The sequence below is a fragment of the Emys orbicularis genome, chromosome 4 (genome assembly GCF_028017835.1).
Source record: "Emys orbicularis isolate rEmyOrb1 chromosome 4, rEmyOrb1.hap1, whole genome shotgun sequence".
Classification (NCBI taxonomy): domain Eukaryota; kingdom Metazoa; phylum Chordata; order Testudines; family Emydidae; genus Emys; species Emys orbicularis.
In genome coordinates this window covers 120836237-120860118 of record NC_088686.1, presented here as the reverse complement: position 1 = coordinate 120860118, position 23882 = coordinate 120836237, and the positions used below count along the sequence as shown (strand labels likewise).

General features: G+C 43.0%; 1 protein-coding gene across 1 annotated transcript; it reads right to left on the bottom strand.

The window, feature by feature from the left end:
* Positions 1-1314: 1314 nt before the first annotated feature.
* On the bottom strand, positions 1315-23407 carry SAAL1 (serum amyloid A like 1). Its single transcript, XM_065403669.1, has 13 exons — positions 23344-23407; positions 20567-20745; positions 15505-15618; positions 12407-12490; positions 10925-11004; positions 10218-10277; positions 7673-7788; positions 6647-6830; positions 6285-6367; positions 5968-6156; positions 4630-4829; positions 2751-2843; positions 1315-2047 (listed from the first exon to the last, which is right to left on the bottom strand). Exons 2-13 carry the CDS (start codon positions 20687-20689, stop codon positions 1955-1957), a joined length of 1419 nt encoding a protein of 472 aa, XP_065259741.1. The 5' UTR covers positions 20690-20745; positions 23344-23407; the 3' UTR covers positions 1315-1954.
* Positions 23408-23882: the final 475 nt, after the last annotated feature.

Genomic DNA, 23882 nt, shown 5'->3' with positions numbered 1-23882 from the left:
GAGATGCAAACAAGCAAAGGTTGTGAATGCTGAAAGAAACCTCTGGTACCTTCCAAATAAAGGCACATCTATGGTACTCTCTTAGATAAGCATAGTTAAAATAATGTAGTGAAAAGGCAAGGAGGCTACTTCCACTGGAAGAAAGATAATTTGTCTCATTACCTTCTCTCTGAGCTTTGTCTCATTAGTTTAAGTGACAAAGCAAAGGCTTACAATATATTGAGAGACAGTGTTAAAAACAAATTTCTGGTAAAGGAGGACATGTTTCACAGGATATTTTACAATAGGAAACAGGTTTCAGTTCTATTCTTAGAAGTTACCTTCACTCACGACAGTAGTAAATATTTGACAGTTCTTCAGAAGGTATATTTGACACAGGGCAAAGAAAACCAAAGTACTTTTTAAAAATATCTTTATTATAAACCTGTAGTTTTAATAAAATATTCAAAATATTCAAAAAAATTCCTGTAGCCACTCAGTTAACAACTGCTTCCAATAACATACAAAAAAATGCCAGAAACGACTGCAATTCTTATGGTGACTTCAGTCAGTGTTTTCAGGCTTTTCAGTCCCCTTGCCAACAACAGAGATGCTGTCAATTACCTCACGGAAAGGCTGAGTAATACCACCCCTGAAAACTAGAAGTGTGGATGAAAAGACTTAGCACACAGATACTGTATCTTCAATCATTACCTCCTGTACATGTAACTCACGGCAAGTAAAGTGGAAGCCAAGAGAAATCTGGATAACTGCGGAATGTATGTATGCTAATGAGCTATTCTCCATTAACTTGTTCCATCCTCCTTTATATCTCAAATTAATTTTGTCTACTTGTTGCCTGTCCCAGTTTATAGAAACGACATGAGCCAACATATTATTGTAATATCTTTGATGTCCAAACACAGCAGACAAGATGAGCTGCACTGCACCCAGATAAAACATATGAAAATATACTGCAGTTAAAAAAACCCTGAAGAGTGGGATTTTAAGAAGAGTTTGAGAGAGTTGAAATTCAATGGGAGTTGGGATATCTAACTCCCTTAAGCGTCTTTGAAAATCCCAGCCTAAAAAGCCATTTTCTAATGTCATTCAAAATAATTCACATAATAACATACATCAATAAGGAACGAGAACTGTTTGATACACGCTATTTTTCTGAACTGAAGCATAGAGAGCATTTCTAAAAAGCAGCGTTTTGTTATATGCAAGAGATTAAATCCAAATCTACTCTATAACTCTGAGTCAGGCGACTTGACTACAACAAGCAGAAGTTGCAGTGTAGCCTGAAAGTAATTCATTTTAAACTGTGTTGGAGCTAGATTCCCTAGATTGCCCCATAGTGCAAGGGGCTTAGAAATTAGATGTACAGACATCGTAGTGGACTATGTTGGAACATTTCTGCTATAACATCTGCACACACTACTGACATCTTCCAAAACAAAGCAAGTCATTTATCAGTGTGATAGAACTGCTTTTCTGAGGTGATTGAAGAAATTAATGATTGCTTAGCTAGAAGATATTTAAGATTTCTTATTGACTAACCTTCCTACCAAGAACAATTTAAAAGAGTCAGTAGCATTTTAAAAGATTCAGTACATTTCATTGTTTCAATAGATGAAAAGCAGAAGCTCACAGGTTATTAAAACACAAAAGTATATTTACAGTTCTGCTTTGTGTACCAAATAAGCAGCTAGAAATCAAAAGCCTCTGATAACAAAAGCCGACAAGACTGCAGGATGAAGAACTGACTTCAAGTGAGTTTATTTCCTTCCCCATCCCAGATCAGGTTAATCCAAGATTAACCAGGAATATCTGTGAAATTTCTTAAATACCATCTGTAGGTAAGGGGGTTAAACTCATACTTCTGAGTTTACTGACATGTTGATTTCTAAAATACTGTAAAGAAACAGTCAAAATCCTCATTCCATAGGAAGAAAATATTCCATGTACTTTCTTATGTCTGGAGCCTCAGGCTTGGGAAACGTTTTTCTAGACTGTCAGCAAGCGTCTGATCAGCCTCACGCAGCGTTTCAAGGAAACTTTCCACCTAGAAATAAAACACAAGTATGCCAAATACACTGAGATGGAACAAAGGAATTGCCATACTGGATCAGACCAGTGGTCTGTATATTCCAGTATCCTATCACTGACAGCAGACAGTACTATTTCAGAAGAAGCTGCAAGAAACCCCGCACTAGGCAGTTATAGGATAATCTGCCCCTCAAATGTCCAAAATTAGAAGCTGGTTTGAAGCCTGAAGAACGAGTGTTTATATCACTTGCAAGGCTTTTTTTTTTTTTTTTTTTTTTTTTTTTTTTTAAGTGTTTACTAGTGTAGAACTGGATCTTCTAGTTATCTAGATAAATAACTAAACCTTTTTTGAATCATGCTAAACTCTTGTCACAAGATATCATTGAGGCCAGTGACATTCACAGACTAACCTATAGAATACAGTTGGCTCCAATACCAGTGAAGGTTTGATCGTGCTTAAAAAAATATACGTATATGTTTTTCGTTCTTTGGAAATCAGATTTTTTTTTTTTAAATCACTCTATAAAAACAAAGAAGCTCTGCCAATTTACGTGAGCTGATGATCTAGCTCAAAGTTTTGGCTGATGTGAGCCAAAAGAAAAGGAAAGAAAATAAGAATGTCTGATGTTGCATTAGATATTGCATCTTATGTCAGAGTAATCCCGCCCTCTCTAAATCTGCATGTTTCACCCATGTTAAAGATTTTGTCACATACTCACAGAAGTGAAATATAGTGGTAAAAGATTCTGAAACGCACAGGAGCATTTTTGTTCATTTAGATGCCCCTGGTTCAATCCCTCCAATATGTTTTCCTAGAAAACAACAGTAAAAAATAAACACAACTAGTATTTCATAAACACTTGCTGAATACATAATCTCACAGTCACATGCATAGTGCCATATAAACAAGCCCCTTCGTTTTCATTTACCAAAAAACTCCCGGGTTTTACAAAAAGTATTATTCATTTTTTTCTGATTTTCACCCTACTTTTGTATCATTCAAATATATAAAAAATAACTTGTTTTATTAGGAAAATACAGATATCTCGTGCATTGTATTGTATTACGATAATACATTAGTCTGTGTGTATGTGCAAAGCTGTCTGTTGAAGTAAAGCTACATATTAGTCTACAAGATACACACAATACACAGTCACGGGCACAAGCTCTGAAGTGCGTGAGCATCTGAACATCCTGATGAATCTCACGCCCACCACGTACACATTTCAAGCTGTTATCAGATAACGGTTTAAAGATTTGACATATACAAATGGGAAGAAAACGAAAATCTGTATCAGAATACGTTTCAGAACTCAAGGAAGTCCTCAAAAGTTTTAAAAAAACAAAAGCAGGAGAAAAGGATGAAGTTGAGTGTATGCGCTGCACATGATGTGACCCAATTATTAAATGTAAATATTCATAGTCTAATAGTTCTAAGTATACAACAGTAAACTTTATTCAAATGAAAAGTTTTATTTAGGGATTAGAGATATATTGTTTTCTTAAACTCAGAGGTGGCATTGTGTTTTGAGCTGTTTTAATTCTGCAGCAAACCACATTGATGAATGGAATTCAGAGCATTAGTCTACTGAATACTTTTTTCCCCGTCTTTCCATCCACCAAAATAAACCCCGATATTTACCCAGAAAAATTATTAATAGTTTTTTGCACTGACTTTCATCTGTTTTTGTTGATGTGGTAATATACACTGATAAATTCCTGTGAAAAATCAAACAAAATAAAAACGGAAAATAAAGGACTCTACATATACATGTCCTCATATTGTAAAGCAGGTAAAATACATGAAACAAGTAAGAAAGCTTATAGTCTAGAGCAGGGATCGGCAACCTTTGGCACGCGGCCCGTCAGGGAAATCCGCTGGCGGGCCGGGCCGGTTTGTTTACCTGCAGTGTCCGCAGGTTTGGCCAATCACAGCTTCCACTGGCTGCGGTTCGCCATTCCAGGCCAATGGGGGCTGCGGGAAACAGCGGCCAGAATATCCCTCGGCCTGTGCCGCTTCCCGCAGCCCCCATTGGCCTGGAATGGCGAACCGCGGCCAGTAGGAGCTGCGATCGGCCAAACCTGCGGATGCTGCAGGTAAACAAATCATCCCGGCCCCCCCAGCTGATTTCCCTGATGGGCCGCGTGCCAAAGGTTACTGATCCCTGGTCTAGAGACAATAGTTGACACAAAACTGAATAGAAAGCGGGAAAACATTCTCTCAGCTTAAATGCTCTCACAAAAAAGATCTTCAGAACTTTTTAGCCAAGAGCTGAGAAATTGCTTAAAGACATACATATATTGTTTCCCTGACTTAAATTCATTAATTCACATTCAAAAAGGAATTACCAATGTACATCAAGAAGATAATTTATCTCACAAAATAGACTGAAGAACTCAGAAATATCTTGGTCTCTATCTTGTGCCATATAGGTTACAGTTGTACCTCCAGTCACTTCTCTAAACAGAACCTTACACAACTCAATTCTGGTACATAGTTGTACTTTGAGCAAAGAAAAGGAAGAAAATGTCCCTTAAATAATAATATTTCCTCTTTCCCTCCTCTGCATAAAATCCTCCTAAAATTTTTCTCTTTACCTTAGACAATTCTTGAAGCATATTGGAAAGCAATTCACAACAGATATCCTTCAAGATTTTCAGATGGAAGTCTTCCTCAACTGTTCCCAACTTCTCAGTCTCCTCTGGTTGGGATTTCTTTGAGTTATCAAAAGATCTCTTCCCACAGTCCTCCATGTTTTGTAAGATTCGAATCAAGCTCCCAATCAGAGGCATATCTAATATACAAAAACAGGAAACCAGTTTTACAAACTGAAAGACAGATTTGGCATTTTTTTCAAGCTACTGTCAAGAGGATCCATTTTGAAACATGAAGAAAGATTTGATAAGGATGTAGAAATGTACATTCTGATTGCTTCAAGTCCACAGGTTATCTGTATATGTCACCGTTTGTCAATAAGGTTTTTAAAAGTGTTAGGAGATAGCACAATCCAGGAGACAAAACTCTAGAGAACTGGGAATTGTTACATACAATTGGTATCTCACTTGCTATCATAACTGCACACCACTCCTTTCTGCAGGCTATGTGTCTTTAAAGACATAGCCCCATGGCATGGTGGAATTTCCCCAGCAACAGCTCACAGCAAGCACAATACTCCCATGCTTCTGATCCCTAAACCAAACCAATCTCCCCTCTTTTATTGGAAGGGTATGTGCTATCTCCTGCAGGTCCAACTCCTTGAGCCCTCTCCCCATTACTTGTATACCTAGGCTGTACCAAGCCCAGACCCAATAACAAAGGAAACCTGGACTTCGCTGTAAGCCCTTCAGTTTAGTTACCATCCGAAGAAAGGAAAACAGAGGGTAGTACAGTAAACTTTGCACAATAATAAACCCAACTGCCAGCCAAGTGAGCAGTGCAATCTTCTGTTGCTAAAGAAATCAACTCTCATTCCATGTCACTCCTTTCCATTTTAAAGGCTGGCCTATGTTTTCATCCATTTCTCAGTGACATTCACGATTGATGTAAATTATAAAAATGCATGAATTAAATGCAGAATTCCCCCCTACCTCTTAAAGTAACTGCAACCCCAGCCTCTGTTATTAACAAGTATTATTTTTGCAGTTCTATTACTTATCACCATAACCAGTAAAGAGGAGACTCAGCTGAAAATCCAGCTCCAAATACCCCCAGAATTTTAGAAATGTTTAAAATCTGAACTCTGGTTTAGAAAAGAATTTTGCAAGCCACCCCTATATTTATAATGGGCCAATTTGTTACCTTGATGGTGTTCTAAACCTGTAACAATTCTGTGCCCTAAACCAGTCTCGAGTAACCATTAATAAATTAAAACACACCACCCCACTACTGCCATGACTCTAGTCGTCAATTGTACAAGATGTAAAAATGATACTTGCTTTTTCTCCTCTTGACATATTCCTGTTGTATCTGTGAAGCAAACATGGCAGACAGTACAGACAAAATAGAGGCCAATACACTCTTCTGCTCTTGAATGATGATCGGTGGATCATCTGGCTGGCAAAGTTCATGGCAAACCAGACCATAAAGTAAAGTCCAAGTCTCTTTTCCTCCATCAGGAGACTGCACTTGAGAAAGAAAAAAACCATTGATTCAAGGAGAGAAAAATATATATATTTTTTTTACTTAAGTATCTGTCACAATCTAACGTCACTGCAGCATCGTTCCATAATATACAAAAATTCATGTGTCTTACCAATAGCCTGAATGCCCTCATCCACTGTGGTTAGGAGCTGCAAGATATGCATATAAACATCAAGCCCCTCTGGATTATCTGAGCTACATCAAACAAAAACAAAACAAAACAGATGAGTTCATTATTAACAGAAAAATGACTCTTCATGAACACTAGGATACAAGGATTAGCCAACGGGCCCATAAACAACAAGAAACTTTAGAATAATAAATCATAGCACTTTTATATGACAAATCACAGGGACCAAATCTTATTACTCATAGGAGTAGCCCCACTGAAGTCAAGAGTTTCAGGATTGAGCCGCAAGAAGATAATCAGCAGTTACCCTGGTCCCAAAAGTAAAGGAGAAAGAGCACACGTACCGGACTTGTTTTGCTGCTTCAAGTACACAAGGTACAATCTTAAAATCTGGACGTTCTTCTGGGGAATCATCTGTAGACTGTCCCACTGATTGACAAGAGCCATTTTTAATCCAATTTAACATTAGTTCTTCATCCAGATCAAAGAGCTTGTCCACCACCTCGCCCACTTTAACCAGCAGTTCAACTGCACAGAACAAATTTTGATGAATAATGAAAAACCAGCATACAAAATTCTCACCTTTGTTAACACACAAAAACCAAAACTCAGAATAAATACTCATGTTGAATAGCACTTCACACTTTCGGTAGGCCCACTGAAATCAAACAAATGAGACCGTCAAATAGAAGAACAAAGTATTATTATTTCTTAAAATAGGGAACACTATGGCTAACATTCTTTTAAGCCAAAAAGCTGAAATTTTAGGATTTTTGCACAAATGTTCTGCTGTTTTTATTTAGCTGAAGACTAAATAAATGTTCTGCTGTTTTTATTTAGCTGAAGACGAAAAACACATTTTTATAAATGTCAGTCAAGCTACATGCTTAAAACAGTGTAAGAGTTGTAATGTTACAAGAATAAGCAGAATAGCTGCCAGCACTTGGCTTATTTTTCTAAGTGTTTTTCAGTTTAGTCCTAACAAGAAAACAGTGCATTTAGACAGCAAACCTTAAAAAGAGATACAATGTTACACTGGAATAACTGAAAACATGGGCTTGTTTTAAAACAATAAAAATACTATGTACATGTACTTCAATAAGGACCATGTGATTTGCCTTAATGAAAGAAATTTGATCTGGCACAGATGTAAATCTAGGGCTGATTTCAATCTTCCCTTTTTCTTTAGGGCTCAGACAGATCTATAAAACCTATAATAGTAGATGCAGTTTATTCTGTATTCATGAAGTTTACTATTTTTAATGTATTCTACACTTTCAAAACAAAGCCATTTGTCTTTACAATTCAGATGTACTTCTGCATTGTGTTTTATCTAACACCACCAATACTCAAATTACTTGGCAACCTACCATTTGTAGAGCTTGACATGATAAAACAAACACAGTCATACACGGATGGGTTTTCTCGGATTCTTTCAACCCAGATGTTGGCCACCTCAGCTTGGGAGAGGCAAGTTAACAACAACCTAGACAATAATTGCAATTTTAGCTTTGCATGTAATTAAAATACAGTGGGTCAGATCCTAGTTACAGTAGTGTTACTGTGGATTTACACTAATCCTACTGGTACAATGGAGAAAAAAATCAAGCCCACGAGGGATGAAATCCAAGTGCACTGTGGAATTTAAGAAGGGAAAGGGAGAGAAAACAAAATAACACTGGTCTACAATTTTTGAGAAGTCGTCTGCTTCAGAGATAAATTGTGCTATTTATTACGTATTTTGATGTGCTGAATTCAAATATGACAATTAAAACAACTGATTGGCTACTGTTTCTAAGATATTTAAGTTTTTACATTTTATGTCTATGTATATTGTGTAGATAGTAGAGTTTTAATCATAAATTGTAAACCTAGGTCTTTTCATGTGTTTATGGTTGCTTTACATGATAATATTTCACCTGTCCTGTTTATGTAACACTTTTTAAAAATCAGCAAAAGGGTTATATAAATAAAATTTATTATGAAACAAAAGGCAAAAAACTATTCTGTACATAGTTTAGTCCTATTCAGTGTCTACTCGGCGCTTCTTGGCTTGTCTCTTGTATTCATTAAATGGAGCATCTCTTGTCACTGTCCAGCAATAGTCTGCAAGCATTGATGGGCTCCATTTGCCCTGATAGCGTTTCTCCATTGTTGCAATGTCCTGGTGAAATCGCTCGCTGTGCTCGTCGCTCACTGCTCCGCAGTTCGGTGGAAAAAAATCTAGATGAGAGTGGAAAAAATGTATCTTTAGTGACATGTTGCAACCAAGGCTTTTGTATGCCTTGAGGAGGTTTTCCACCACCAACCTGTAGTTGTCTGCCTTGTTGTTTCCGAGAAAATTTATTGCCACTAACTGGAAGGCTTTCCATGCAGTCTTTTCCTTGCCATGAGGTGCATGGTCAAATGCATCATCTCGAAGAAGTTCACGAATCTGAGGACCAACAAAGACACCTTCCTTTATCTTAGCTTCACTTAACCTTGGAAATTTTCCACGGAGGTACTTGAAAGCTGCTTGTGTTTTGTCAATGGCCTTGACAAAGTTCTTCATCAGACCCAGCTTGATGTGTAAGGGTGGTAACAAAATCTTCCTTGATTCAACAAGTGGTGGATGCTGAACACTTTTCCTCCCAGGCTCCAATGACTGTCAGAGTGGCCAATCTTTCTTGCTAACATCACCTGCCAGGAGATTCCACTGCTGTAGTCTGGAGCCCAACAGCTCTGCCTTACTCTTGGGTAGTTCCAAATCCCTGACAAGGTCATTCAGTTCACCTTGTGTTATGAGGTGTGGTTCAGAGGAGGAGGATGGGAGAAAATGTGGGTCCTGTTACATTGATGGTTCAGGACCAGAAGTTAGATCCTCTTCCTCTTCCTCGTCTGACTCAAGTGAGAATGATTCTGGTGCATCAGGAACCGGCAGTCCTTCTCCATGGGGTACTGGGCGTATAGCTGATGGAATGTTTGGATAATGCACAGTCCACTTTTTCTTCTTTGACACACCTTTCCCAACTGGAGGCACCATGCAGAAGTAACAATTGCTGGTATGATCTGTTGGCTCTCTCCAAATCATTGGCACTGCAAAAGGCATAGATTTCCCTTTCCTGTTCAACCACTGGCGAAGATTTGTTGCACAAGTGTTGCAGCATATGTGTGGGGCCCACCTCTTGTCCTGATCTCCAATTTTGCAGCCAAAATAAAGGTGATAGGCTCTCTTAACCATAGTGGTTATACTGTGCTTTTGTGATGCAAAAGTCACTTCACCACAAACATAGCAGAAGTTATCTGCACTGTTCACACAAGTACGAGGCATCTCTGCTCACTTGGCTAAACAGAAATGTGTCCCTTTGCAAAATCAAACACTGACAAATAAGAGAGCACAACACTGTATGATTTCTAGAGCTGATATAGGGCAATTTGTTCAGCAGAGTGATGTAAGCTTCGTTATGATTGCATCATCCATGACTTCTAGGAATAACATGATGCAATTCATATCATGTATAACGCAATACCAGCTTCAGATTGCATCGTTCATTGTTTTGCCTAAAAAGCAAGTACTGTCCAAACCCAGTCATAGATTTATTCATAGATCCAGTCAAAGATGTATTTTAGTCATTTCTGGTTTAAATTGAGATCCCTTCCCTTTATAACTCACTTATCCTCCGCCATTCCCAAGTCAAGGGTCGTATATACTGACCCAATAGCATATCTTGAAAACTAGAGCCAATCAACAATTTTAAGCATCATTTTCGTTCTCAGTGACCCAGAATTAGTAAAGTTTGACTACATTTATTTCAGAAGCATTTTGGCTGTAGAGCAGTGTAATCAGTCCACTCTCAAGGATTTTATTTACAGTCATTAGAACATACTAAAACTCTATCAAACATCAATATTTCAGTTGCTAACAAGATGCCCTACCTGCTTGTTTCCAGCAGAGTAGGAGAGTCCGAATCACATAAATGTTGCAATAACATTTGTCTGTAAATAAAAGTTACAATATGAAGTTTAACTGAATTGTTCTTAAAGAAAAAAATTAATTTTAGAACAGGATTAATTTCCTATCAATTTTTCATACCAGCAGTTTGCCCCAACATAAAAGTAAAATCCTCCTCTATTTGTGTAGAGATTAATGATGTTTCCAATTCTAAAAATTCAGACAAAATACATTCCTGGGCATCAATATATGCTCAAGGGCACATGATGAGTGATAAGAGGGGACTCATGGTTAACTCTTCATCATAGCTTTTTTTAAACACTGAACATTTCTCAAAGCGGCATTATCCTTCATTCAGTAAATAGTCAGTTGAAACGCCTGAACTAAGTTGGGGCAGAGGACGAGAAACTGTGTTCCTCTTCTTAACCCGTGTGAGATACAGAACAGTGGATTAATTTATCTGCATTGCACTTTTCAAGACAGACAAGCCCAATAAATGATCCTTTCTTTGTTAAAAAAAATATAAAAAACTACTACAGAGACAAAAATATTTACAATAAAATTAATTTTCTAACATTTAAACCTAATCTATTTGGTCCAAAATCTAAGACTAAAAAGAGTCTTAATGTTTAATCCATATTTTGTAAACATATATGCACACGATGGAAAGCAAAAGCACACACAAACTTACCCAAGATTGTCATCTTTACTAATAGACATGCATATGTCTTGGAAACAGGCCATATTACCCAATATTCCCACACAGATTTCCTGTGAAATCACAATATAGTTGGATTAGACAATGCAATATAGGTGACAATTTCCTTTCCATGACCTTAGGGTACAGATCTAACTGTGGTGGAGCTTCTCTTCTACATGAGTTAGTATCAGCGTTCACTTTCCACATAGACTGAATGTTTCCATTAGAGATGTCATGTAGGAATGCCTCGGATGCACTGATGGCTAATTATACTATGGGCAAATGATGGCAAGTATTCCTCAGGCTTATTTTAGTTAAGGGTTTAAAAAAATAAAAAATGAATATACCTTGAAACAAACTTCTCTGGTTTCGTTAGTTAGGTCAGACAAATAGATACTTTGTGCAAATCAGTTTGGAGCTTAGTTGGATTCATAAGCATAAGAACAGCATAAGAACAAACAAACTTGGCACAAATGCAACCCCATGACACATTCACCTCCTGACAAGAGAAAGGATCTTCTCAATAAACCCCCAACAGACCCCCCTCAATTTCTGATTGCAGTATTTTAAAAAACAAAATGCAGCAGATATCACCAATAGACTATATTCACTCCTGGACTATGACCAAAAGAATGTACAGCTCTACACAGAGATCAAGGGCTCTGAAGTATCTTGTGAATAACCAGTGCTAATAACAAATGTCACTGGAAACCTGGAAATCTCAAATCTTCAGTAACGTAAAGTTTGGATTCTAGCCCTGGCAGGTCAAAAGGTTTAAAAAAAAAAGAAGTCGTCATTTTTACTCCAGTCTTTTTTCACCACCTTTAAATTACACCACAATTTTGGCAGTCACTGTCTCAAATTGCTCAGGAGAGAAGCCAATGCCATGGCAGTATATGATCAGAGAATTTGGAACCCAGCTTTCAAATGACATAAAGCATTAAGAGTGAGATTTTCAAAAAACATCAGTATTAGCCTAACTCTTCTTCCACTGACTTCAGTGCAAGTGGAGTTAAGAAAACACTGAGCACTTCTGGAATTCCGAATCTTAATTCCTATCTATAGTGGACTGTGAGATACAGATTGCTAAAATCACATAAACTGAAAGCGGGGGATGGGGGGGGGGTTGCGGGGACAAGTGATTATAAGAATGATAGAATTTTAAGTACTGATATCTGATAATCCACTAAGACCAAAATCACTTTGGGAGACCAGAACAAATACCTACATTCAAGACCTGTAACATTTTTTAAGCACTGTTCATAGACCAAGGAGCAGAAGGAAGATTGAAAGCACTGGATGTAGTGTATTTTACAAGCCACCCCCCTCCTCCACCTTACCATTCAAATCATATACAAGCAAAACATGAAGGAAGGAGAAAGGGGAAAGAGGAGGATATTTTGCAAGTGTTCACCCAGGACTATCTGTTATTGCTATTAAACAGGACAGCACTTTCCATTAATCTATACTTACAATAAGTCGAGGACACTTAGACTTGGCAAACACTCCCATAAATATATCAGGGGCATTAAATTCTTGGAGAAATAATGCGACATCCTGGGGAGAAAAAGTGTTAATTAGGTATATTTTTTTCCTTTTTAAAATACAATTTTCACATGCAAATCAAATGTTTCTCTCATGGAATCAGGCTGGATCAAGCAGTTGTCAGATTCACTAGGACAGGTGAGTTATCTACCAACCCCTGCAGGCTTGTCAATTACAGTCTTTCTTACAAAAGAAAGTAAGAGACACACAACTGTAGATATGTTTGATCTTGACCTCTTCCCTCTTGTCTTCCAGTTGTCATAGTTTTTGCCTTCCTCATGCTGATCTTCAAAGCAAAATTTTCTGCTTTCCCAGTCTACCTGGCAGTTATTCTCTGTAAATCTCCCTTGGACAATTCTATGAAATCAATATCCTCTGTGACTCTAAGGTTATTCATTATCCTCCCACACGAAATAAGAAGAGTCATATTATCTCTCAGTGCTAATCAATACTGCTTCCAGTACCAAGTTGAACAAATCTGGCTAAAGCGTGCATCCTTGTCTCACTCCTATGGTTATCCTGAACCTTTCCATCAGCTTCTTGTCTACTCTCGCCATACTGACTGACTTGCTGTAGATGTTTTCTAGCAGCTTGATCAATTTTTGGGGGATGCCATATGTTCAAGACTTGTCATAATCTTTTCTGCCAAATGCTATCAAAAGGTTGTTAAAAATCTCTAACGTTGTTATAACAAATTTGGTTGTGTTCTATCTGCTTCTCTGATATCTGTCTCATCACAAAGAGCTGACTTTTTATACTCCATCCTGGTCTAAATCTGGTCTGTCCCTCTGCAAGCACTGCTTTATGTACCTCTTCATTCTCCTCTGCAAGGCTGATGAGTGCTTTTCCCCGCATAATCAGCATACTGATTCCTCCATAGTTCTTATACTCATTCTTATCTCCTGTTTTAAAGATCAGTACTATTATCGCTTTCCCCCATTCGCTCTGCACTTGCTCTTACTTCTAAATCTTGTTAAACAGTTTGTGCATTGCCTTTCATGTGTGTTCCTCACCTGCGCCTAACTGCTCTGCGGGCATGTTGTTAATTCCCAGCACCTTTTCCTTTTTCAGACTTTCTAGTGAAATCTTTACTTCTAAGAACTTCAGCTTCTCTTCTCTCTCATTTGTACAGGAAAACTTTTCAGGGACCATTTCATCTACTGTGTTCCGGACTCTGTACAACTCTTCAAAATATTCTTTCCCTCCTTCACTTCTTCATCCTCAACCATTTGCCCCCACTTGTCTTTCACAGTTGACAGCTTCAACTTATATGTCCCATTCAGTTTTCTTATCTTTCAGTACAACTTGTGTCACACTTCTTTTCGTTGGTTTCAGAGTAGCAGCCGTGTTAGTCTGTATCCGCAAAAAGAACAGGAGTACTTGTGGCACCTTAGAGACTAACAAATTTATTTGAGCATAAGCTTTTGTGGGCTACAGCCCACTTCATCAGATGCATAGAATGGAACATATAGTAAGAAGATATATATACACATACAGAGAACATGAAAAAGTGGAAGTAGCCATACCAACTGTAAGGGGCTAATTAATTAAGATGACCTATTATGTAGTGATAATCAAGATGGCCCATTTCTCCTGCTGATAATAGCTCATCTTAATAAATTAGCCTCTTACAGTTGGTATGGCTACTTCCACTTTTTCATGTTCTCTGTATGTGTATATATATATCTTCTTACTATATGTTCCATTCTATGCATCTTATGAAGTGGGCTGTAGCCCACAAAAGCTTATGCTCAAATAAATTTGTTAGTCTCTAAGGTGCCACAAGTACTCCTCCTCCACTTCTTTTTGTGTATTTCTCTTTTAAAAAAAAAAAAAAAATTGTTCTATGTCTTTTCAATGTTAATTTCTTCTTTCACCAGAAACATGATGTTTTTCTGCACAGCTTCTTTGTATTCTTTCCTGACACATTTCCTGATAAATTGGTCATAGATTTTAGCTCTTGGCACATTTTCAGTTGCTCAAGGCTTCAACCCCATCAATGCCAACATTAACTTATGAATTGATCCAATATCTGTCAAAAATCATCTGCATGACAACATACTTGATTTCCACCTGCGATTCAGAAGTATAATGTCTATCGTATTCTTACTTAGCCCATCAAGTGATGGCCAATTCCACTCCCTCATCACCTTTCTTTATTGGAACAGTGTGTTCATTATGACTGGGTTGTTACATAGGCAGAAATTTAGTAGCTTCTCTCCTCTTTTGCTTTCTTCACTGAGTTTCAATCTGCCCTTTTGCTCCATCCCAGAAATCCAGTCCAATCCTACTTTCACATGAAAGTTTCCCAACACTATAACATACCTTGTCTTCAAACTTCTTGTATTGTTTTCTGTACAGCATTATCAAATTCACTGGTTTCTTCCTTGCGCGGTGCTACAGTCAGTGCATATACTTGTACAGTTCAGGGCTTTGGAGCTGTGCTCCGGCTCCGCTCCAGCTAAAAACCTACAGCTCCACTGCTCCGGAGCTGCTCGGCGCTCCAGCTCCAGGCTCCGCTCCAAAGCCCTGCTTGTACTATTGTGACAGCAGCAGATTTTATTCTAAATATTGTCCTCAACATATGAAAAGATATTGGACTTTAGCACCAATGTGACTCCATCCTGGTGTCTGCCCCTTCTGTTCCCGGGACCCAACTGCCTGTGTCTAACTGAAGATCTTTCTTCATAAGCTAGTGTTTGCTTTAGAGTGCATAAAAAATGCTTGCTATTCTCAGACTCATACTCGAACAAGCTTCATGACAGGGACAGGCATCTTTCATACTCTGCTTAGGGGACCCTCAGCAGATAGCGTCAGCTAGAATAGAGAAGGAGCAACACCATTCAAGTTTGGAAGCTGGCAAAGAGTGCTTGTTTCTAGGTCTTGCACTAACCAGAACTATCAATCCTCTTCTTTGAGGAGCATTTCGACTGAGGACATTCAGTGAAAGGTTGAACCACTGCAGAGAAATTTCTCAGCTTTACAGTTGTATTCAACATTTCATTACAGGCTGCTCACCAACATACCTCGTCCATTGACATGTCCCACATTTTACAAATGTCATGCTCCATTTCTTCATCTAGCTCTGTCTGCACTTCCTCACAGTTCGAGTTGGAATCACTCTTTTCAGGGCTAATGACCTATCAAGTGAAGTAAAAAGAAAATGGAACAATAGTAAGGGAGTGACAGTGAAGAACTACAATGAACTGTTCAAGACAATCTATTGCTTTAGTTATCCAAAGACAGACGTCATTAACAATCTACTCTTTTCAGACCTTCCAAAACTGTACTGCTCATTTTTAAGCATTTTCTAAATTAATATTCTTAGGCAGAAAAGACTTTCCTTTAAACAATATGCAGGCCTTTCACCTCACCTTGCCTCAATTTACCCATCTAAAAAAGCAGGGACAACAATACTTACCTACCTGACAGATTGCTGGGAAGTTTAATCAACATTTGTTAGAGGGTGGGAGGTCCTCTCTTGAAATGTTCAAGTATTACTTCCTTTGCAGAGATATTACACACAGGTGAGCAAGATATATTTCTCATAACAAATTAATTGTGTGCTCTGAGCTCGTTACATTAAAGTTATCAAATCATACAACGATATTAGAGATGTCTAGTGAACTTTAAATAACTAAAGCTGTAGTGGAAACAAGTCACAGTCACACAGTTTAAGCCAGAAAGGACAGCCAGATCATCTAGTCTGACTTCCTATATATCATACGCCACCATCACCACCCAGCATCTGGACACTAAACCAAACCACCAAAATTAGACAAAAATTTTACAGCCCACAACAGACTAGACTATTATGTGCCACAGACTGAGGTGCACCAGTGCCCTAGGCCCCTGCAATGGCAGGGAAATAATTGATTATGTGAGATTATACCTAGATGATCCTGGCAAGTAACCCGCATCCACATGCTGCTGAGGAAGGAAAAATCCCCCAAGGCCACTGCCAATCTAAACTGGGGGGAAATTCCTTTCTGACCCCACATATAGTAATTGATTAGACCCTGAGCATGTGAGCAAGAACCAACCAGCCACGCACCTGATAGAGAGAACGTTTGGTGCCAACTTAGAGTACTGGCCCTCCCAATCCAATGTCCTATCTCCAGCCCTGGCCATTCCTGATGCTTCAGAGGAAGGAAATAAAAAAAAGAACACACACCCAGAATACATTGGGGGCCAGGAAATGCCTTCCTGACCCCCACCAGTGGCTGACTAAAACCATGAAGCATGAGCTTTTAGGAACATGAGACCAGGGCCGGCTCCAGGCACCAGCTTAACAAGCAGGTGCTTGGGGCGGCCAAGGGAGAGGGGCGGCACCTGCGGCAATTCGGGGGCGGCAGGTCCCTCACTCCCCAATTGCCGCCGCCGATCATGATCGCGGCTTTTTTTTTTTTTTTTTTTTGCTTGGGGCAGCAGAAATGCTGGAGCCGGCCCTGCATGAGACATAAACCAGAAGTGAACCCAAGGGCTCTTGAGCCTTGACCCCCTACATCACAATCAACCTGGTCATACATACTCATACATTTCTCCAGTGCTCTCATAAAACCAATTGAGTTGGTTGCCCTACAACTCCTATTGGGATGTTGTTTCCACTCCTCTAATGACTAGAAACATTCTTCTCATTTCCCGCCTGAATTTGTTCATGAGTAGTTTACATCCGTATATTCTTGCACCAAAGTTGTTGTGACGGGTTGGATCACAGAAACCCCCTTGGGAGCTGCCACCCAATGTGCAAAGACTACCCCTGCTTCTGTTTTCCCTGCCAGCTCAGGATTCCAGCACCCCGTCTTGCTGAGCCAGACACTCCAGTCTGCTCTAACAAAGACTCAGGGTCTGAATTACTAGTCCCAAAGCTGCAAGTTTACCCGAAACCAGCTCACAGGAGTGTGCTTGTCTTTAGCACTCAGATGCCCAACTCCCAATGGGGTCTAAACCCAGATAAATCCGTTTTACCCTGCATAAAGTTTATGCAGGGCAAACTCATAAATTGTTCGCCCTCTATAACACTGATAGAGAGATATGCACAGTTGTTTGCTCCCCCAGGTATTAATACATACTCTGAGTAAATTACTAAATAAAAAGTGATTTTATTAAATACAGACAGTAGGATTTAAGTGGTTCAAAGTAGTAACAGACAGAACAAAGTAAGTCACAAGCAAAATAAAATAAAATGCGCAAATCTATGCCTAATCAAACTAAATACAGATAATCTCACCCTCAGAGATGCTTCAGGAAGTTTTTCTCAGACTGGACACCTTCCAGGCCTGGGCACAATTCTTTCCCCTGGTACAGCTTTTGTTCCAGCTTAGGTGTTATCTAGGGGATTCTCCATGATGGCTCCTCTCCCCCTCTCAGTTCTCTTCCACCCCTTTATATATCTTTTGCATAAGGCGGGAACCCTTTGTCTCTCTGGGTTTCCACCCCCCCTCACTGGAAAAGCACCAGGTTAAAGATGGATTCCAGTTCAGGTGACATGATCACATGTCACTGCAAGACTTCATTACTCACTTGCCAGCACACATATACAGGAAGACTCACAGGTAAACACAGTCATCTGCAGACAATGGTCCTTGTTAATGGGAGTCATCAAGATTCCAAACCATCATTAATGGCCCACACTTTACATAATTACAATAGGCCCTCAGAGTTATGTTTTATATTTCTAGTTTTAGATACAAGAGTGGTACATTTATACAAATCGGATGATCACACTCAGTAGATTATAAGCTTTGTAATGATACCTTACAAGAGACCTTTTGCATGAAGCATATCCCAGTTACATTATACTCACTTATATTTTTATAAAACCATATAGACTGCACAACGTCACACCCTCCTCCTGAACTTACTGCCAGAGACTTGGACACTGACCATGGCGGAGGCAGTATACCTAAAATTCGTTTTTGGGCTCCCCTATGGGGCAGACACTCCTGTGTCCCCCAAAAGGGAAAGAGACCCTGATCCAGCTGTAGGCTCACAGCTACCAGCTATGAGAGACCTTTCGCTGGCCAGCAAAATCCCCCCCCTTTCACTCAGGTTGGGTTTGCTTCCAGCTAGAGTCCTTGGGGTTTGTTCCCACCGCAGCAGTCACCAGGACCCCAACTTCCAGCTCCAGGATACATGTCTCTGTGCACCTCTTCCACTTCATTACAGCCAGGTTATGCTTCTGGGTCTTAATTGCTTTGTCTCTTAAGTTCAGGCTGGTGGGCAGCCTTTTCTTTTTCCAGGGCAGCCTTTTCCCAGGCAAATTGTACATTAATTTCCATTTGTCTTCCCTTGAGACCATCACTTGATGAGCTGGGATACCACAGAGAACACCCTCCTGCCAGAACAGGCACCCCTCCCCTCCTGTCTTGCTAGGTTAGACACTCCAGTCAGCTTCAGCACAGACAGAGGTTGGGCCACACCCATCTGCAGTTCACTGAAACTGAGATGTACTCAGCTCAGGGGCTTCTTAGTTAACAGAGACATTTCCAGCGCCCATTGTTCAGTCTTTCTGGGCAATTTGCAACTTGTGTAGTTTTAGCTTCTTTTGATCTTCATTCTTACTTATTTTGCTTCCTTTTCTGTCCCTAATTTCCTTTCCCGAAATAAGCAAACAGAAAATAACAAACCAGTAACCACTTTGTCTGTTCTTCAGCCACCACACTTAAAATTCACTTAAAATCACTACCAGTATCTCAAAGCAATCAGCTGTGCACAGATCCTGCCGACTACGCCACTGTGACGGGTTGGATCACAGAAACCCCCTTGGGAGCTGCCACCCAATGTGCAAAGACTACCCCTGCTTCTGTTTTCCCTGCCAGCTCAGGATTCCAGCACCCCGTCTTGCTGAGCCAGACACTCCAGTCTGCTCTAACAAAGACTCAGGGTCTGAATTACTAGTCCCAAAGCTGCAAGTTTACCCGAAACCAGCTCACAGGAGTGTGCTTGTCTTTAGCACTCAGATGCCCAACTCCCAATGGGGTCTAAACCCAGATAAATCCGTTTTACCCTGCATAAAGTTTATGCAGGGCAAACTCATAAATTGTTCGCCCTCTATAACACTGATAGAGAGATATGCACAGTTGTTTGCTCCCCCAGGTATTAATACATACTCTGAGTAAATTACTAAATAAAAAGTGATTTTATTAAATACAGACAGTAGGATTTAAGTGGTTCAAAGTAGTAACAGACAGAACAAAGTAAGTCACAAGCAAAATAAAATAAAATGCGCAAATCTATGCCTAATCAAACTAAATACAGATAATCTCACCCTCAGAGATGCTTCAGGAAGTTTTTCTCAGACTGGACACCTTCCAGGCCTGGGCACAATTCTTTCCCCTGGTACAGCTTTTGTTCCAGCTTAGGTGTTATCTAGGGGATTCTCCATGATGGCTCCTCTCCCCCTCTCAGTTCTCTTCCACCCCTTTATATATCTTTTGCATAAGGCGGGAACCCTTTGTCTCTCTGGGTTTCCACCCCCCCTCACTGGAAAAGCACCAGGTTAAAGATGGATTCCAGTTCAGGTGACATGATCACATGTCACTGCAAGACTTCATTACTCACTTGCCAGCACACATATACAGGAAGACTCACAGGTAAACACAGTCATCTGCAGACAATGGTCCTTGTTAATGGGAGTCATCAAGATTCCAAACCATCATTAATGGCCCACACTTTACATAATTACAATAGGCCCTCAGAGTTATGTTTTATATTTCTAGTTTTAGATACAAGAGTGGTACATTTATACAAATCGGATAATCACACTCAGTAGATTATAAGCTTTGTAATGATACCTTACAAGAGACCTTTTGCATGAAGCATATCCCAGTTACATTATACTCACTTATATTTTTATAAAACCATATAGACTGCACAACGTCACAGTTGTCCTTTAGATTAAATAGCTCTTCACCCTTCCTTATAATAGTGAGCAATCTTATTCCTGGTTACTCACTGAGGACACTTTCTCTCTATGTTACAACACGCATTATTTAACCTGCAGGCCAACTGTTAACACAGCAAGATCTCAGTACCTAAGAGTGTCCCCCGGTCTTCTGAGACCGATGAATGGTACTTATCACGCACCTCAATCAGTTTTGTAAGGGTACTGAACAGCCAATGCTTGCTGTAGACTGTGTTCCCAATGGAATCGCCTGCAGCCTGCTCGTCCTCAGCATCACTAGAAGGGGGTGAAGGATTCCGATCCATTTTTCAGAAATCCAGCACAAACTCTGGACCAGAAGCTTTCCAGAAATCCTGCTTCTCTGGAAAAAAAGATGAGTGGGGAGTGACTCCAGGAAAGAGCTGGCAGCATGCCTGTCCCCACCAAACCACAGAGAGGTCCCAGTACTGGGTTTACCATGGCGGCAGTGGCTCCATGGCGCCGGGCCCACACTCAGAAGGGGCCCCAGTGTCCGGACTTGCTGCTCCAGCCTCCAGCAGCCAACCTGATCCCCCAGACAGCTGAGCCGGCCAGAAAAGCTGCCCCCACCCCTGCTCTGTCCCCACCCCATCTCTTCCCACACCTGCTCCACCCCAGCCCCGCCCCCACTCTGCCCCTTCCCCGGGGGGCTGCAGCAGGGGTCAGGTGTGCCCTGCACTCACGGGGCAGCAGGAAGTGGAGCGACCCGGCCCCAGCCGCACCGCCGGTGAATGCTAGGGGGCAGTTCCCCCTGCCCCCCAGTCCCAAGGCTGGGAGCCAGGGGAACAGAGCAGAGCGGGCTGGGTCTGGGTCACTCCACTTCCCGCCGCCCTGTGAGTGCGGGGTCAGGCCCACCCTGCAATCACTGGATGGCAGGAAATGGAGCAACCCGGCCACAGCCCGCTTTGCCGGCTCGTGCTGGGGGACAGTTTCCTCCCTGACCCCCAAGCCTGCTCCTGCCCCCCACAGATTTTGGGTGCAGCTCTCCCCCGCCCCCCGCAGAGGCCTAGAGATGTCTAGGGATGGCCCTACTGGGCCCCTCCAGGCATGTGGGTCCTGAGGGAGCCTGGCCAGGGAAGGCCAGACTCGCGCTCATCCTGCTGGTTGTGCTGCTTCCGAGGGGCCACATGGGCTTACTTTGGGGGGCAGTACCCCCCAAACAGAGGCGAGGCGTGGGGGCTCACAGAGTCATATGCCACTGCCTCCCGCACTTTCTGCAAGCACAGAGCTGCTCCGCTGAAAAAAGAGGGTGCTGCTCAGAAGATGCCACTTTCTGGGTCCTAGTGCTGGTTGAGCTCCTCTTCTGTGTGCTGGGAGCCATTCTGTTTTCTGTACAACAGTGAGTGCCTATGGTGGGGAAGGGCAGGGGCAGGCTACGGGAAAGAGGCAGTGGGGAAGGAAGGGGGTGGGATGGGGAGGAGATGGAGCAGTGGGGAAGGGGCATGGGATGGGGAAGAGAAGGGGGCAGGGGAAGCGGGAGCTAGGGGAAAGAGGCAGTGGGGAAGGGGCATGGGATGGGGAAGAGAAGGGGATGGGGGGCAGGGGGAAGCTGGAGCCCAGCATGCAGCATCCCCTTGGCAGAAACTGGGGCTCCCCTGTTAAACAGGCCCATCAAACCCTCACCCTGACAAGCCCGACCTCCTCTGCCTCTGTACCACCCCGATGAGCTCCCCCAGACACCCTCCCCACTGAGCCCCAATCACCTACACCTAGACCCCCACCCAAATGAACCCCATCTCCCCTGCACCTAGACCCCCCCCTTTCTGAGCCCCAAACACCTTCACCTGGATCCCCTGAAGAGTCCCATTGCCCCTGCACCTGGAACCCCCCAAATGAGCTTCTGTGCATCCAGCTCTCCCACTGAGCCGCCTGCAACCAGACTGCCCCACAGAGAACTCTCTTACCCCCACACTAAGTCCCTCTGCACTTGGATCCTGCTCCCGGGCTGAGCCTGCTCACCCACACCTGGTGCACCTGGCACAAGGGGGCTAGGCCCCAGGGTGTTTCTGGGGCAGGCCTGGCCCTTGCACTGTGTTAAGGTAGGGTGCAGCCTCACTGCCGAGTCCCTGTCCCGGTGGAGTGGGGGGAGGCTGCAGGGTGGTCTCCCACCTCCATGCAACTAGTGGCCTGTGCTCCCCACTGCCATGTTGGAGCCGCCACATTTATTTATTAACAAATAAAAGTTGCAGAATTTTAAAACATTGTGTGCAGAATTTTTAATTTTGTGGTGCAGAATCCTCTCAGGAATGAGGGGTGCCGTGCAGCTGTGATAGTGGGACTGTGAGGAAGGTGGTGGGCAGTGGGGAGGTCTATGGGCGCTGGGTGAGCGGTGAGGTGTGCAGGGTGATGTGCCGTTGTGGTGGGAGGCCAGCGGAGGAGGTCTCTGGGAGGGGTGGGGGCTGGGCATAGAGATCAGTGGGCGAGGGAGCACTGGGCAGGGGGGCGGTGTGGTACGGGTCTGCCCTCAAGGGGAAGGGGCAGACTGGCAGCTCAGGGCTGGGCAGGCCTGTGTGCGCCTGGCAGCTGCAAGTTTGTAAACAGCGTCCTCCTGCTGGGCTGCGCAGAGCGGCTGCTCCCGCCGCGCTGTGACTCATTGTCCCCAGCCCGCCCTTCACTCTGCAGACTGACCATCCCGCCCCCTGCACCTTGCCCCATGGGGCCCACAAAAAGTTCATCCGGCCTTCAGGGGTGTGACGACACAAAAAGCTCTCCCCTGCCCCCACCCCACGTACCCAGACCACACAGCGCACGGGGCACCGGCTCCCCCGGCCGGCCCCGTCAGCCGCTGGTCTGGGAGGGGAGGAGAGGGCCGGGCCGGGCCGGGCCCGGCTGGGCCCTCTCCTCCTCCCCTCCCCGGGGGCTCGGCCCTCACACTGCTGCGGGGACGGGAGCGGCTTCTGCATCGGCCCCGCGAGGGCAGGTCCCGCCGCACAGGGCTCACCTAGCAGCGGGGCTCAGCGCTCTCCGCCGCGCGGCTGCTGGGGCCGGCACCAACAACCTGCCCGGCAGCCAGCCAGAGAGAGAGAGACAGACAGCGCCGCAGCCGCCCCACAGCGCCCCCTGCAGCCCCGCCCCCACAGACAGCGCCTCACCCGCCCCACAGCGCCCCCTGCAGCCCCACCCCCCACAGACAGCGCCTCACCCGCCCCACAGCGCTCCCTGCAGCCCTGCCCCCCACAGACAGTGCCTCACCAACCCCACAGCGCTCCCTGCAGCCCTGCCCCCCACAGACAGCGCCTCACCCGCCCCACAGCGCCCCCTGCAGCCCCACCCCCACAGACAGCGCCTCACCCGCCCCACAGCGCCCCCTGCAGCCCCACCCCCACAGACAGTGCCTCACCCGATCCACAGCGCCCCCTGCAGCCCCACCCCCCACAGACAGCGCCGCAGCCGCCCCACAGCGCCCCCTGCAGCCCTGCCCCCCACAGACAGTGCCTCACCAACCCCACAGCGCTCCCTGCAGCCCCACCCCCCACAGAC

Bases quoted from the DNA above. Each gene is read 5' to 3' on its own strand.
- SAAL1 (XM_065403669.1), bottom strand. From the start codon at position 20,689: ATGGATCGGAATCCTTCACCCCCTTCTAGTGATGCTGAGGACGAGCAG. The intron at 11,005-12,406 runs GTAAGTATAGAT...GTGATTTCACAG, and splicing joins CTAAGTGTCCTCGACTTATT to GAAATCTGTGTGGGAATATT. The intron at 7,789-10,217 runs GTAGGGCATCTT...ATTATTGTCTAG, and splicing joins ACTCTGCTGGAAACAAGCAG to GTTGTTGTTAACTTGCCTCT.